The sequence below is a fragment of the Pieris napi genome, chromosome 6 (assembly GCF_905475465.1).
Source record: "Pieris napi chromosome 6, ilPieNapi1.2, whole genome shotgun sequence".
NCBI lineage: Eukaryota > Metazoa > Arthropoda > Insecta > Lepidoptera > Pieridae > Pieris > Pieris napi.
In genome coordinates this window covers 4,144,749-4,161,874 of record NC_062239.1, presented here as the reverse complement: position 1 = coordinate 4,161,874, position 17,126 = coordinate 4,144,749, and the positions used below count along the sequence as shown (strand labels likewise).

At 34.5% G+C, this 17,126-nt stretch overlaps 1 protein-coding gene across 2 annotated transcripts; it reads left to right on the top strand.

Annotated features, from left to right (window-relative positions):
* Window positions 1-84: 84 nt before the first annotated feature.
* Window positions 85-6,636, top strand: LOC125050204 (dual specificity mitogen-activated protein kinase kinase dSOR1). Of its 2 annotated transcripts, XM_047649889.1 has the most exons (9): window positions 85-195; window positions 291-434; window positions 1,426-1,595; window positions 1,997-2,272; window positions 2,996-3,189; window positions 3,571-3,735; window positions 3,978-4,145; window positions 5,049-5,204; window positions 5,656-6,636. In XM_047649889.1, the coding sequence occupies exons 2-8, from the start codon at window positions 316-318 to the stop codon at window positions 5,166-5,168; spliced, it is 1,212 nt and encodes a 403-aa protein (XP_047505845.1). In that variant the 5' UTR covers window positions 85-195; window positions 291-315; the 3' UTR covers window positions 5,169-5,204; window positions 5,656-6,636. The 2 variants fall into 2 exon arrangements, with proteins under 2 accessions (XP_047505845.1, XP_047505844.1); XM_047649888.1 differs by having other exon boundaries at window positions 89-434.
* Window positions 6,637-17,126: the final 10,490 nt, after the last annotated feature.

Sequence of the window (17,126 nt, the reverse complement as noted above, 5' to 3'; positions counted from 1 at the left end):
GATTATAATAGTATATTTTCTTTCGCTCTTGCCACATATTTATAAACACGATTTAATGCTGACGGTTGACACTTGTGAGCATTGACAAAACTTCAAAGTTCAAAGAAAACGATTTGTATAAGTGCGAATCGAATGAATAATTTATATTTTTTTATATCGTGCGCCGAATGTTTAAATAATAATGGTTTTTTAATGGTAAAAAAAGTGACGTCGACTGTTTTATTTTTATTGTTAGAACAATTAGAAATTTAGTCTGAACGTTTTAATAGTGAAGTTATTAATTTGTGTAGATGCCTTGACAAAAATCATTTAAAAATGAGCAAAATGTCGAAGAATAAATTAAATTTGACCCTACCACCGGGGTCTATAGACACAGCTCCGGCAGTAACTCCGTCTAATATGACTCCCCAGCTGAAATCTGCAACAGCTTCAGAGTAAGTATAGTTGTGACATAATACTAAATTTTTTGCTTCCATACATTTGCTAAGTGCATTAATACTTAATTTCATATTGTTGATTAAATAATTCTATAGAATTTATTGCCCTTAACAAAGATTAATAGAAGTAGCTTGGTTCAACAAAGGATACTTAGCTTAAACAATGACTAACAACATTTAATTAATAACACACTTTACAAAACTGGATCTGATAAAAGTGCTCCAAGTCTGATAAAAGTCCACTTTTATTTAAAAAAAGTGATAAAACCTGTTGCATGTTGTATTTTTAATGATATCACCCTATTGTTCTTATACTAAAACATTTTGTGGTATTTTACTTAAGTACATCATGAAAGGACAGAAATGTTGCATCTTACATTTATTTAAGAATAATTAAAGTTTCTATGCCTTGAAAATAGTTTATTACAGAATAGGTTATTGTCTACAAATTCCACATTTGTTTGCCATTAAAGATTCTAATCTGTAATTGTGTTATTCTATTGATTTTCAGTAACATCTGATTTATAACACACAAATACAGAGTATTAGCAATATTCTTAATCTACATAGTCATAATAATAAAAAATGGAGAAATAAATGACTAAAACAAATTTAAAAAAATATGGTTATTGTGACAGTGTTTATCTTAAATGCTGACAACATTTCCTTGCTCTACTGCAATATACTTATTTGTTGAAGAATTTTATTTTAGTAAATGTGAAGTAGTGTTGAAAATTTTTATTAGAAACTCTAAAAAACTAGTTAATGGTAGCAAAATCTGTTATAACAACATCGAATGACTTCTCATATTAGGTCGTAAAAACTAATAGTCTTAACAACCAATGACATTGTTATTAAGTACCCAATACAATAGAATTCAGCCGGGACCTTTGATTTTGGTCAATATAACCGGTATGTTGTTCTAAATGACGGCGTCGTAAACGGTTTTGACTGTAATAAACCAAATCTTCATATTATCATTTGTCAGGAGGCAAGGCCTAGCTGGGAAGTCAAAGACTAGTATTGAAGCTTTGACTGAGAGATTGGAGCAAATAGAGATGGATGACACACAAAGGAGAAGAATAGAAGTATTTTTATGTCAGAAAGAAAAGATCGGAGAGCTAAGCGATGATGACTTCGAGAAACTTGGCGAACTGGGTATAATAGTCATGCAATTATCATCTTAATGAGTCAAATGTGTGACTTATTCTTATTTATCACACATGTCTAAAGCTACTACTTAATCATACAGTAGGCATAGGCCATAGGCATAAGCCAAAAAAATATGTAACATTTATGAGTATGTAAAATATGTGAATAAAACATACTGACTGAAGCTACTTCAGCTACTTACTTCAGACTTTATTAGATCTGTAGCCTACATGACTATTGTAGTAGTGACAACATATTAAATACATCAACACTAAATACATTCAAATTATTTTTAGTCCAATTTGTATAAGAAACATTGCTCATTGTCATCAATATATCAAAAACTAAGAAATGTAACTATTATATTGCATTAGTTAAATCTGCTTTATAATTCTTCACATTTTCAGGTCAAGGAAATGGTGGTGTGGTGATGAAAGTACGTCACAAATCAACTGGTCTTATCATGGCTCGTAAGCTCATACATCTGGAAGTAAAGCCAGCCATAAAAAAGCAAATTATAAGAGAGCTGAAAGTTTTGCATGAGTGTAATTTCGCACATATTGTGGGTTTTTATGGAGCATTCTATAGTGACGGTGAAATTTCTATATGCATGGAATATATGGATGGTGGATCACTGGATTTAATTTTGAAGAAGGCTGGTAGGATTCCTGAATCTGTATTAGGTGAGTCATGGTTTATTCTAGCCATCTATAAATAATGTAAATTGTAAGGTGATTGTATGTTAACTGTACATTATTCATGCAAGCAGTGATTCTTGATCATATTAGCTGTAAGCTACAAAAGGTTTGACTTGGTCCAGTCCAAAAGATTGGTTGTGGCACTAGGTTCCCATTTTCTTATACGGCACTGAAACTTGATATAGACTTGAAAGCATCTGAGGAGGATAGAAGCCCATAAAATGTGGTGTTAGAGATTCAGGGTTCCTCGGGCAGCAAAAAAGACGAAAATGTTAATTCTGAGCAACTCGTCTTTCTTCAGTGGTTTACCGAAGTTTCTCGAGCTTCTTTAGTCTTATTATCCTGTCTTCAACAAGCCTTAGCACTTGTGTAATAATAGTATTCCTGCAAAGAGCTTAACTAGGTTGGTCAAGCGAATGGGGGATTGGCCTTGGGGTCTCACGCCAAGATACCAACACGATCTTTAGAAGTGGAGACCGCGATTAATGAACAATTCTTACCTAAGTTACTTGAAAAAGTTTTTGAAAAGGGTCTTAAGTTCCTAAAATTATAGTAATGATACATAAAGCATGCTAGTGATGTATGAAATTTAAAAAATATATATTAATATAGCCTTAAACATATAATTTTATCCGTTGCAAGTGTTTCTTAGACCACAGATGACTGCAAGACTAACCTAATCTAACAAATTATGAAAAAAACTTTCAGGAACAATAACATCAGCAGTTCTCAAAGGTCTGAGTTATTTGCGAGACAAACATGCAATTATGCACAGAGATGTGAAGCCGTCCAATATTTTGGTGAACAGTAATGGTGAGATCAAGATTTGCGACTTTGGTGTCTCTGGGCAGCTTATTGATTCTATGGCCAACTCGTTTGTCGGCACTAGGAGTTATATGTCTGTAAGTTAATTTTCTTCTAAAAATGTTTAATCCTATCATTGAAGCAAATAATTGTTAAAGCACACTCTTAATACCTATACCTATAAATTTGTTTAAATATGCTTTAAGTGCCTTTGATTGGTGTAAAAATTGGTAACATGATTGTCTCTGACATTATTTAATAATTAAACGTAATCAGCCCTTTGGAATAGAAAACCAGGAAGGCCTTAGGCAAGTTGGGACGATAAAATCAAAAACATAGGGATAAGGGAAAGCTGGTCCTTATTGGAGTGGACCTTCATATAATAATATGATTCTCATACGAAGAAGAGAAATAAAAGCTATTTTATTTTATAATAATTAAACGCATTTTAAATAATACATTATTGAATCGAATTACAGCCTGAACGTCTTCAAGGCACACATTATTCGGTTCAATCAGACATATGGTCTCTGGGACTGTCCCTTGTGGAGATGGCAATAGGCATGTACCCCATACCCCCGCCTGATGCTAAAACACTGGCTTCTATATTTGGTGGACAGAATGAAGATCATTCACCTGGACAGGTCAGTATATAAAGTATCCAAGCAGCTACTATTTGCAGCCAGTAAGTGGTACTTTCCATATTTAGGTACATGTGCATTCCCAGTTACCTGATACGATACCTGTATCTTCTATTTCATAGTAAACATATTTTATTTTTAATTTTTTTTAACCAGTATACATTGACTTGCCGGCCCAAAGTCCCCAGTGCCTAAGATTGAAAAGGTGTAATATATCCTTACACACGGATTAAAATTAATTCCAGGCACCTAATTCCCCTAGACCAATGGCTATATTTGAACTACTGGACTATATCGTGAATGAGCCGCCACCCAAGTTGCCCACTGGAGTGTTTTCTGATGAGTTCACGGACTTTGTAGATCGCTGTCTCAAGAAGAACCCCGATGAGCGCGCTGACCTTAAGACGCTTATGGTAAGATTTTTTTGGTTAAATAAGAAATAAGTATTATATAATATAATAAATTTAGTAGCAGTAAACCTACATTGAACGTACGTAAAATGTACGATCACGCTTTAGAAACATCTATTTGGTGTCCGATTCTCTAATTTGGTTAGCTCCTTCAGAGGCTCTTTCATCTTTAAAAAAAATCGGTTGTCTGTAAAGTCGGTTTACTGACGATAGTTGAACGTGACAACGTCACGCATCGCTTACTCAAGTAGGACAGAGACAGATGTCGAACGCTGACGAACGCGAAGGCCGATTGTGCCTCTCTGTCGCTCGTTCCACTCTCTCGCTTGCACTTCAAGCCTTAAATGGAACGCCTCAGAGCGAGGTAACGCCGCATGAGTCATGTTTTTTCGTGCGTGCAGCCGGCTCCATCGAATTATAAGACATTGTCACGTCAAAACTTTCTTAAAACTTTTCACCACTCAAAACTTTACATATTCACTAACAATATTAAACAACATCTTCACCTATCCTATCAAACGGAAAGTTTTCTTATTGTGCAACAGTAGTTAATACATTTTTTTAAGTGTTATGTAGAAATTATTGTCAAGTATCGATAATATGTCAAATGGAAGAGACTGGTTGACCATGTCACAGGGAATCCTATTGTGGTGACTAGTTTCCTTTTAACTAAAAATCCTTTTTTATTATGTATAGTAAAGTTTTTTCTATTTTTTTTCTTATTTCTTTTTTAACCAAATTTTGTAAAAAGGTTTATTCAACTTCACTGTTAAACTCTACCTAAACTATGTTTACGCTGTGATGGAAAGAAACAGACTTTATTAAAACGGTTCCATTGTATAATAAACTTGCTTGAAACTTCAGGTTGCATTTATAAAATTGGTTCACACAAATTGTGTTTTCCAGAATCACGGCTGGATCCGTTCGGCAGACGCGGAACGCGTGGACATAGCGGGATGGGTCTGCAAGACTATGGATCTGATGCCCTCCACGCCCAATTCCAATGTGTCTCCTTTTTCTTCATAAGCTGCAAGAAGTGCATACTTTCATCAGCGAAAAAGGGTGAGATGACAACCTAAAAAATAGATTTAAAAAAATCGGTTGTCTGTAAAGTCGGTTTACTGACGATAGTTGAACGTGACAATGTCATAAAAAAATATTGATGGGATGGTTGCATTTTTCAAAAAAAAAAAAAAAAAATTATTTCTTTGATAGGTATTTTGTGTGCATATAGAGAAGGAGGTTAAATGGAAATCACAATTGAATTGATCAAGTTACATTTATTTGTACGCATAAATACAATTATGTCAATTTTAAATGGAACGCCTCAGAGCGAGGTAACGCGGCATGAGTCATGTTTTTTCGTGCGTGCAGCCGGCTCCATCGAATTATAAGACGTTGTCACGTCAATAATCTGATTAGTATTATACTATATAAATTTTAACCTTTTAAACATAAAAATTATAACATAATTATCAGTCCTTGTTTGATCACTAATATTGTAATTTTTCAGGTCAAAACATTTCCCAAGAGAAAGCGGGCGAGACAATCAGTGAGGACGAAGACTCAGTGTAGCCCCAAACAGGCCGCAGTATGTCAACTCTAGACAACCATTACTGAACCAAACAAACCAATCAACAGTCCACCGACCGATCACGTATAGATTACTCCTGGGCACTATTAAACGTTATTTTGTATAAACGGAATAAATAAATAATTCTATCGCATTTCAAAATTCGAACGTCCTTCGCAAGGATACGACAATTCGTACGAAGCTTCAGGGAAATAAGTACGTCCACGCCGTATAGCGATATATGGCGTTGTGAGTACGATGGGCAACTTCATTAGGGTGTGATACTAAAACATAGTGCAATCGCGTAAATAGTGGGGTTTTAAGCGATAATCTAACATCTAATCGATTAATGGTCAAGTAGAGTTGATTTCACTAGTTGCAAGAAATAAAATTGTTAGTAGTGTTTTGACATATTTTTCTTTGCTGAAAGTGCGTAATTCATGTCAGCTGGTAAATGTTTAAAATAGGTGGCGCCGAGCGTCATCGAGCGTTGGAATACTCAAACGCCGTTCCGAACGACGGCGTGGGAGCGTTCCAAAACTCCAATCATGTAGTTATTGTAAAACGCATTTTTATAGAAAATACACTAAAAACATATAAACCCAAAAAAAATATATTAACTTTGTAGCTATTTTGACGTGATGCACTTTTCCCGCGTTTGTTTTCGCTTTGTTTTAGTGAGCCCCGCCTTACCCATATTGCACCTAGTTTGTAGGCAACACGCTATGTGTGAACGAGTGAGTGAACGAATGGTTTGGTGACGTTTTGAATCCCGTGTCTCCAAATTTTAAATTACGAACGTAATCCTTCTAGTTTTGAACGAGAGATTTGAAGTTATTCTATTATACAATTTGAAAATCGAACCTTCTAGTTTTCTTTTGTTTTTAGTAGTTAAAGATTTCGCCCTTGAAGATAATTGACAGAAAAAACGACGGGTTGCACTCCTGGGGTGCCGGCAAAAGTGAAAACTTGAATATTAACGTTGTGCATTTTTGATATTTTGGAATGTTTTGGGAATAATTTTACACTAATTGCTTTAAGTATCAGTATAAAAGTACTATCATTTATGTGGTAGAATACAATATTTATCTATTGCGCTATCGTACACAAACATGACAATTTATATTACATTAAAAACGCTGCGCCAGCTGTCTACTCTCCATCCGTCTTCCGAAACCTACACAAAATAATTAAAATTAGTATTAAATAATTTAATTAGGAAAATTCACCATTTTTTATTTTAGCAAAATTAAACCTTGATGTATTGACTTAAGGTTCAATTCCACATGCATCAATGTGTCTGAGGAAAAAGTCGAATGACTTAAAACCGTAACTATATAGCACGAAGGTTCATAATCCTTTAAAAAAACATCCGTCTTACGAATTTGTCCTGACGCGAGTTTAACATTTTTTACCCATTCTATATCTGTAATATATGTGTCCGTTTCGTAATTTAAAGCAGTTTGGAGACTATAGATTCAAAACGCGTCTTCCATACACGCTGTAACACAGAGCACTTCCTGTATATGCATGTTTGCTTTGTCTATTTTGCCCCTATAATTTGTGATATATTTTTGGGGCCGATTCTGATTTCTTAATAGGAAATCTATTATTTGTTAGTTATAGATCGGTCCTTTGTTGAGCATGTCGCCTGATTGTAAGCGTCACGCTTTTCTTGCACTTTATATTGTTTGATGTAGATTATCTATGGCATTTACCATAGATTAAATATTTCTTATAAGATGTAAGCTACACAGTATATTGTTTTAATTATATGTAAAAAAGTGTTTAAAATTTAAAAAAAAGCTTAATTTGTTGGTCACTTGCGCGAAAGCATTTAAATATACGTAATGTTCATCGCTCTTATATAAATTGTTTTTCGTGCTTAAATTTGAAATTAACTTTGATGCAGTTTTTTATACATTTGGGTGTATATATCAATTTTATTTGTAAATATCGCTTGTGATAGACGTTTTATTGCATTTATAGTAATTTTAGGTTTTATTACAGGGTCAAAGTCCAAGTGGTTATAATATGAAAATAACTTAATATTTATAAAATTCCGTTTTGATTGAAGTGATTAATGTTCCAATATGTATAGTTAGTTAAGTATCGAAATTATTATTGCTAGATTATTTATTGTGATTACTAGGCAACATCGATATATCCTTAATGTTTTGTATCATCAATTGTATCTAGATGTAGAATTTTTAGTAAGCTTCTTATTAGGTTACGTGTACAAATAAATAAAAACGAAAAATCGGCTTTGTTTTATTTAAATATCTTCGTTGTTATTCGATATATAACCAATAGTTTAAGTAACTAAATTGTTGTTAAAAGAACTTGAGCGTACCGTATTTGGTAATATAATATGCGCAAAAGAAAATAAAGCAAAATCCAGGCGTTCGAGCTGTCAAAAACAAATAAATTTAATGTAGTAAAGTATTTTAAAGTTATATTTGAATAATGTGTACATACATCATTCATCTGTGGCGCCAGATTCGCAGCGTGGTTTCGCTCAAGTTGTCGATTTCCTTGGCGATTACTTGGCGTAAACTAAGTCCAAGTTTGACTTCGAGCGTCTCTGAATATAAATATGACGGGTTAATTCTTGTTAAGCCTCATATCTAAGGGCAATATTCAGAATAGAAATACGAGAACTTGACGCAGTCTGACTCTCCTACGTCGAAAATTTATTGGATTTTGAGTTTACGGGAGTCCATAGCTCGTGCTATCATATTCATATTTATTAGGCCGAATATACTACATAATAGAAGTCCACTTTGAAGTAGGGTCGTGACTTTAAAAGGGTTAATTCATAGGTACCGTTGTTAAAATTTTAATAAAACTTACGGATATAACGTGGTATTATTGGATTTACACATTTTCCCGCTGGCTAGGTACTATTGCTGTAAAGCACTTGAAACTTCGAGTTATGTAATTAATGTAATAGATTTGGGTTTACGTTTAAAACAGAAAATATAAATATGTAGCACTCGCTTAACCAAAGACAATACCTTCTCAATAGTCAATTTTATGAATAGACTAAAGAATGTTATAACCGACAAAAATTTCCCGCCCAACGGCGAGTTCTCGATGAATTTTTAATTTGATTAGAAACGCGCGAGCCGTAACATATTAAAGGCGGGATAACGATATTAAAAATTCTATTTCGAGTTGGGGCTTTACTTGCTGTTCAATTTCGCGGACCAAATATCTAAATTGAATTCTGCAACAATGAGGCACATACAATATACATATATAAAAAATAAATAAATAATTCAGTGGCGCTGCCCTCTCAACCCTCTTTAGGTCTTGGCCTCAGATTTCTGAATCTGTTTCATGATCATTCTTATCGCATACATATTCTATGTCAATATAAAGTCAAAACAAGCACTGGAATCAATATTCCAATGTATGTTTTTCATTTTTGTCGATGATTGAATCCAGATTTTTTTGTTTAAATAATTTATTACTTTTGTCAACCTTGTCATCGATCCAAGATATCTTTACCTTTGTTATTTTTTTGAGTTTTTCCAGTCTCTGGGAGAATTCTTTGTGTTTGCTTATTTGTAAGTACGTCACTGTGTTGCCGTCATCGACATGCCGATTCTGTAACTCACTTTTCGAACTCACACAGCGGTTTTCGCATCGGCGGTCGCTCTCAAATCTCAAGTCGTGAAGCAGTCATTTTATGATTCGGCATTCTGATAAACAATAAACTACAAGCTCCCACCTAATCAGATCAAATCGGCAGACTGCCGATGCGAAAACCGCTGTGTGAGTTCGAAAAGTGAGTTACAGAATCGCAAGGCTGGGCACGGGCAGGTAGCTTTAGCAGGCTCCATAACAGCGCAGAGATCGGCCAGTACGGTATTTAACGCTGTACAGACTTAATGTGAACTCGGAAGAAGATATGATCTATGCAAGATTGAGTTATTACATTATTTTTGGTTTCTATTTCAGTAACGAGAGATATTCCACACATAAGTGTAAATTTATTGTTTAGTGCAGTATTAGTATCACCATATAAAACGTCGTAAAGGACTAGATAAAGTAGAAAACCTCTAGACAGCAATTAAGACCCAGTTTTCCTAACTTTAGGTAATTTTGACTCGGCAAGGTGGCTCGGATAGTTAAGGCAAATAAATTCCGAAATGTCTGCTAATTAAGGCAAGCTTTAGTATGGAATTTTTTAGTATAAATCATTTCTCTTTTCATTACTTTTTCTTATTTAGAACGTGAATTTTTCACCATTCGTTGTAATCGATAAGCTTTTCATGAAAGTATGCTCTCATTTGCTTTTATATACGCTTGAGTTCCACACTGTTCGTACGAGTTTATTTTTACTTAATATTTTTTTTAATACGGCTATATTAATATGTAATCTAGAGCTGATAAATTATAATACTAGTTAGTTTTAATTAAATATGATATGGCAATCAAAATTTAATTTTAAACTGCATTGCCAAAGCTGCCCAAGGGAATTTCTGTTAGCCCATACTGCGAAGAAGGCCGATCTTCTAGGCTTTCTCTTTGCGTCCAACTCTACTTTGGATGACCAAGGGGAGGCACCACCGACATTATTGTGGTAAAATTTTAAATGATATTTGATACTACGGTGCCTGAAATTACATTCCAGCTACGTGCAATTCGCAATGCTTTATCTTCCTTGGACATCATTAAGTCGAGCAGGCCTGATGGCATCCTGTACTTTTATGATTACGATCTTATTTAATATAAAGATCAATTATAAATCTGTATATACGTATTCCAGTATCAGTTTGCTTCTACTTTAAGGCAGTTTTTGACGCGCACATCCACTATGTGGAACCAGCTGCCCACTGAAGTATTTCCGAACCATTTCGACTTAGGGTCCTTAAAGAAATGAGCGAACCAATTCTTAAAAGGCCGGCAACCCAAGCACTCTGGCATTGATAGTGTCCATGGTGGTATCACTTAACATCTGGTGAGCCTCCTGCCCGTTCACAAAATCTAAACGTTACACAAAACCGAAACTTAATTCAAACGCAAATGAATAAAATCCGAAACGATTAATCCGTATTCACAAACATAAGCTATTATAATTTGCTGCGATTCTAACGAGTCTACGTGGGGCAATTACTAAGCAACATTAGGAAGGACTAATTTACCTACAAATTAAAGTTGAAAATATGCAAATGGAGAGGTCACCTGGAGACTAACAGTATTAAAACTTCAAAGTGCCTATAGAAGGGTCAGTTTTATTGAGTTCTTTGTTTTTATATCTTTGGTACACGTTATTTAAATGTTAAGTTATTTTATTTTAAATTACTTTATATATTTATATCATAATTTTAACTATTTGTGGAATTCTTAAGTTTACATGTTTGCATGGCTAGTTATAATCTACTTGTATAACTTAAAATACATACATAAACTTAAGTTATTAGTAGGTAAGTTATATTTTTTAGTACATAATGTTCTTCGTCTATGTAATCCGTTGTGGCTTTATTTTTAATTTAAAAATTGTAAAAGCTGCATCAATAAACGTTTAAATAATTAAATAAAATTCGATATTTAGACATAATCACTGCCAATAGACACGAGAATGTGAAAAAAAAGTATACGGCCGGATATTGCTGTTTGACAACAAAATCATCTAAACACTAAACAGTAAAAACATTATAAAAATATAAAAATCAAAACTGAATGAAGAACGCAAATTACCTCTTAAAAGTTTCTACGTACCAAACGGTACCAAAAGTGAAATTAGCTGTTCACCAACTCAATCTTTTAATATCTTCGGAAAAGTTCAGTTAACTTTTCTTAATTCAATTAAACCGTACTTATAACTTATGAGCAGGTTTCTAAGAAATCACGCTCAGAAGCTCCGATATTTTTCATACTTTGCGGAACATTGCGAATATTTGCGCTAGGTGTAATGTAACCTAATAAAATGAGCAGCCGACGATAACGAGGGAAATATGGATGAAAGATGTGTGGGTTTGTAGGTCGGGAAACGCGCGTCAGATACGTCGGTAGTGCCAACACTCTGATGTATGATGTGTGGATATTAATAGGGCTATCACCGCAATTATAAAAACCTATATAAAAACTCTTAAGCATCATTTTAATTAATGGGACTGATCTTCTAGTCGATCTTCTATCATATAATTAACGGGCCCGAGTTAACGTTACCTTTTACTTAAATAAGTTCCTTAAATCTCTCCAGTGGAGCGAACCTAACGCTCGCTATGGCGTTCTTCAATGTCTATTTTATGGTTTGAACAACTCTGTGTTTTTCCTGTTGAAACAACGGATTGCTTAGGCTTTGTGGCCGGTATCAATATTATTTTGAGATGTGTAAAAAGGGTATTTAATAGGCAAAGAGAATATTTCTTTACCAAATATTTTTAGTTGGCAGCCCTACGTTAGCGAATAGCCAAGGGAGCGAGATTTGTGAGGCTAATGTGAAATTTCTTAGATTACTAACACAGATTTTACACGTCTTCTATAGTCGAATTTTTAATTAGACGATATCAACTGACGTTTACGGTGTTGTCAGTTTTTAATGAAATAAAAATAGTGTTGTGACAAAGTAAAAACCCCTGAATTAATGATCGGTGATGGCACTAGTCGCCGCGCCGCGCTTTGTAATAAGACGTCAAAAAACTGATTGTAGTTACATAGTACTAGTACCTAACTTATATCAGAGCACTTTTATACAATTTTGAAATAGAAATAATATTCTTTTATTGTTTGAAATGATTGACTATTCACACTCATTGTTCATTCAACTGATTGAACAAGAACTGAACGCATCACTATTACTTTAAATATGGCAACATTATTTTACAAAGTGACATTAGCTACTGTCAGTTGGCTTCGTCTAATTAAAAATACGACTATAGTAGGCACATATCACACAATGTTTGATTTTAGCGTGACAACATTGTTTTAAATTATGGTTCAAATGTACAGATTCTAAACATCAAATATACTTATGATTATGTCTAACTATTAAGCCTTCGGGTTCTTCGTTCTTCTTTCCTCTAGCATTCTTACTTTGAACATTTTTTCTTCCGGCATTTAATGATCTTGAGTACGGCTGAGTTAAACTTCAATCAATTCAATTCAAGATATAAATAAGCTTGCATATAAAACAATGAATCACGTTGATGAAATGTCTACCTCATCTCCATTCACATTCCGGTTGATAAGGCACTCAAAATATTTTGACAAATCAAACGTCACAACAAATGTATCAATTTCCGTTCGTTCATATGTAAAATACGTGATTGTCCCACTAATCTGTATTCCGTTCAAGCATACATAACAGGCCTATAATGGCCACGGTTAATTCGATGATATTTCCAATTTATCTCCATGCCAGATACTCGTAACTTATACATGGATGATTCAGCAGTTATTGCCTTTAAGTATGACTAATTAGCGTGTTCCTGTTTTGTAACATTAATTGCTGAGGTAAAGAAGATGTTCTATATATGATATTGTTGTGAGTTTATATTGTTCTCTCTAAATAAGTTGGCATTATTAGGTCTATTTTTCTAAAAGTACATATAAAAATCTAACGTAAACGTTACATTTTTTTATTCAGAACTGGACCGACGCGACGTTTGGCCACAAACCTATTTGATGTTAAGTAAGTCGTGACCTATTGGAGGGCACACCTGAACTGGAGTTGCCTATTTAACCGCCGCCTTAATGAACCCATATTAAACTGTCTAGAGAAGATGTTCCCGAAGAGAAGAGAGAGAGATGGCAAGGAGTTCCACTCCTTTGCTGTTTTTTCGAGTGGCGACGACCAAAATCGTGCCGCAATGCACCTAGGGATGTCAAAAACCATGGCGTGAAACTCCAGCGTGCTTCTATTTGAACGGAATCAGGTTGTGTAGTTCCATGAAGTATACTCCGGAGTGCAATAGATGACTCATGACGAGGCAACTGAACGGCGATCGTCAATTGTTGAGATTCAACATATTGCGCGGTAACACATCCAAAGCGGTGCAAATAAAAACACAAAAAACGAAAAGTTGACGCGATCCAATCTGTCTTTGCGTTTATCTAATAAAAAACGAAATATGCCATGCCATTTTAGGTTTATATTCAAGGAATGTTATTTTTACATTGCTTTATTAATGTAATTTCTTTACTATATCCTTATATATTAAGATATTTTAATATGCCATGATTTTATGTTTCGTAATGATCGGCGAAACGGTGTGGCTTAAGCACAGATTATATTTCACAACATAATAATATCTTTATCTGTCAGACTAAGCAGTTCATTTATTAGTGTTAGAAAAAATAATATCTTAATAGCTGCGATAGTAGTTTTAGTAGAAACAAAAACTATTTACTTCTGCAACCCAGCGGAGATTTCATAACAGTACTTTAGGGTAGGGTCAGTCCAACCAGTTTCCTATCATACACACACACATAGTTTTTACTAAATATATACAACTCTTCATGCTCTACATTTTATTGTCATAAATGTAATATTCCGCCAATAAATTAATATCACTTTTAAACAAAGCTGGCATACAGATTCCACGCATTGTCATATCGCACGGGTCACCACAAACCACACATCAAAAATATATTATTGTAGAATTGTAAACTAAAATTTGTCAAATTTAATATTAGTCACTGAGTGCGGGTTAGATGGCGAGATACTACAAATAATAGTAGACTATACGTTTAGTAATATATTTAATTTGTCCAATGACAGAAATAATATATTTCTTATAGACTATTTCATCGAAATCTGTTATCTGTAGTAGTCACGTAAAATAAAAACAAGTATGATGTATGACTGGATTGTTAAGATGGAAGATAGAAGAGGAGCGAAGAAAATTGGTAGACAAGAAATACTCAAAATCGCTACTGACTACTTCACCGAACTATACAAAAATAACACAAATAAAAGAGAAATAGACTTACCAGAGTACGAAACGGTACCTTACATCATGCAGGAAGAAACTGAAAAAGCTATTGACACACAGAAAAATTATAAAACTCCAGGGCCAGATGGCATAACCAATGAAATACTAAAGCAAACGAAGGTAGCAGTGGCACCGATACTTACAGAAATTTTCAACTACGTGATAAACACAGAAATCATCCCAAAACAGTGGACTGAATCCATCATAATCCTTATATTCAAGAAAGGGAATCACTGCGATATTGGAAACTATAGACCCATCAGTCTAATGGCTAACATTTACAAGATTTTTGCAAAGATTATTTTGGAAAGAATAGGAAGGAAATTAGATGAGCAACAACCCATTGAACAGGCAGGATTCCGTAAAGATTTCTCGGTGCTAGACCACATCCACACTGTAAGATAAATTATAGAAAAATACAATGAGTACCAGCTTGTATACTACATAGCTTTTATTGATTACAGTAAGGCTTTCGATTCTTTGATACACTCAAAAATCTGGGAAGCCTTAAAGGAACTGGGTATAGAGCACAAATATATAAGAATTATAAAAAACATTTATAAACACAGTTCGGCTTGTATCCGCCTAGAAAAAGAAGGAAATAAATTTCAAATACAAAAAGGCGTGAGACAGGGTGACCCCCTTTCACCAACACTCTTTCTGGCCGTAATAGAAATGATCTTCAGGAATCTGGAATGGAGGGACATGGGTATAACTATTAATGGCCGCGCGCTAACGCACCTACGATTCGCTGATGATATCGTATTATTTGCAAAAACACCAGCTGATCTAAACAAGATGATAAATGATCTAGCATCGGAAAGTGCAAAGGCCGGATTGAAGCTAAACCCGGAAAAAACAAAAATCATGACCAATGGCAACAAAGACCCTGTAATAGTGGAGCAGAACCAAATCTCCTACGTGGAAGAATATTTATACCTCGGTCAACTGATGTCTCCAGACGATAACGGAAACAAAGAAGTCGAAAGAAGAGTTGCAAACAGCTGGAAAAAATATTGGAGGCTAAAAGAAGTGATGAAAGACAAGACCCTACACAATTCAACGAAAAGCAAATTATTTAACACATGCATCCTGCCAGTGCTGGCTTACGGGAGCGAAACATGGGCTTTAACAAAAAACGTAACAAATAAACTCTCCGTATGTCAACATGCCATGGAAAGGAGCATGACTGGGATCAAAAGAAAAGACAAAGTAAGGAGTAGCAACATCAGAGGAAAGACTAAGGTACAGGACATAACTTTGAAAATAAGAAGACAAAAGTGGAAATGGGCAGGCCACATGATCAGGGGAAAGGACAAATGGAGTAAAATAATCACACAATGGTACCCAAGAGATGGAAAGAGAAAGAGAGGTAGACCACAAAAAAGGTGGGACGACGACATTATACAAGTCGCGGGAACAACATGGGGTAGAGTGGCCATAGAAAGGCCAGAATGGAGAAGGTTGGAGGAGGCCTTTGCCATCTGGCAAACGGACAAGCAAAAGTGGAAGAAAAGTACAATATACGAAAAATAAATAAAAATACTGGCATGTCCGAATAGAGGCTATAATAATAATAATGATGTATGACATTTCAAGTAATGTCTGAAATTTATAAAAGTACCCTGAAGTCATGGCCTGCTGTGTTTGACACACGATTTTGATGTTAGGACATAAATGCTTTCCTCACTGTCGTCGCCATAAAAACAAATATCTATTAAGGAAGAAATAAAAATTTATGCTCAATCGTAGTTCGAAAGCACCACTTAATCTCTAACACCTGGTATCATATGATCATTTCCATTAAAAAAAACCAATGGTCTTGGTATCATACTACCGTATCTGTTTCGTGACAATTTTGTTTTTAATAGAAAAATGGATGATCAGCATTCTAAACCTGATACACGACGTCGATTTTCAGATGATTTCCTACGTACGAGTTTTATTTGAGGCCGCGAGGCATTTTTGCAGCCGTGATTCGAACATACGGCCTCAGACACGTTCTAGTCAGTAGACTAACACTGCTCCCACATATTTAAAAAAATAAAAGAGTTATTATGTAACAACATTCACTTTTGACTTGGTTTTTCGTCGGAATTAGCTCCAATGTCTACATAACCTACATATGAGCTTACAGACTTCCATAGCAATCGAGTGCGACTAGACTTCTATTTCCGTCAGTCAGCTGTGAATGTCATCATTTCCTTGCATACAACTACGGTAGTAAATACATTTTAAAATATGTATGTATTACTTGAGATGAGCGTCCTATCTTTGCAGTTGGGTAAATAGTTCACAGTAGTTTGATTATTTATTTATTATTATATAAATCATTTTAAAAAGTATATAATGATGTGGTGTGAACAAAATTTTTCTGTCGACTAGGACTTTGAACAAATTTATAGTTTAATTACCAAAGATATATAATATATCAAAATTAAATTGTGTGTACTACCGTAATGA

Coding starts and splice junctions, on each gene's coding strand:
- LOC125050204 (XM_047649889.1), top strand. CDS start 316: ATGAGCAAAATGTCGAAGAATAAATTAAATTTGACCCTACCACCGGGG. Junction 435..1,425: donor AAATCTGCAACAGCTTCAGA/GTAAGTATAGTT, acceptor ATCATTTGTCAG/GAGGCAAGGCCTAGCTGGGA. Junction 1,596..1,996: donor CGAGAAACTTGGCGAACTGG/GTATAATAGTCA, acceptor TCACATTTTCAG/GTCAAGGAAATGGTGGTGTG.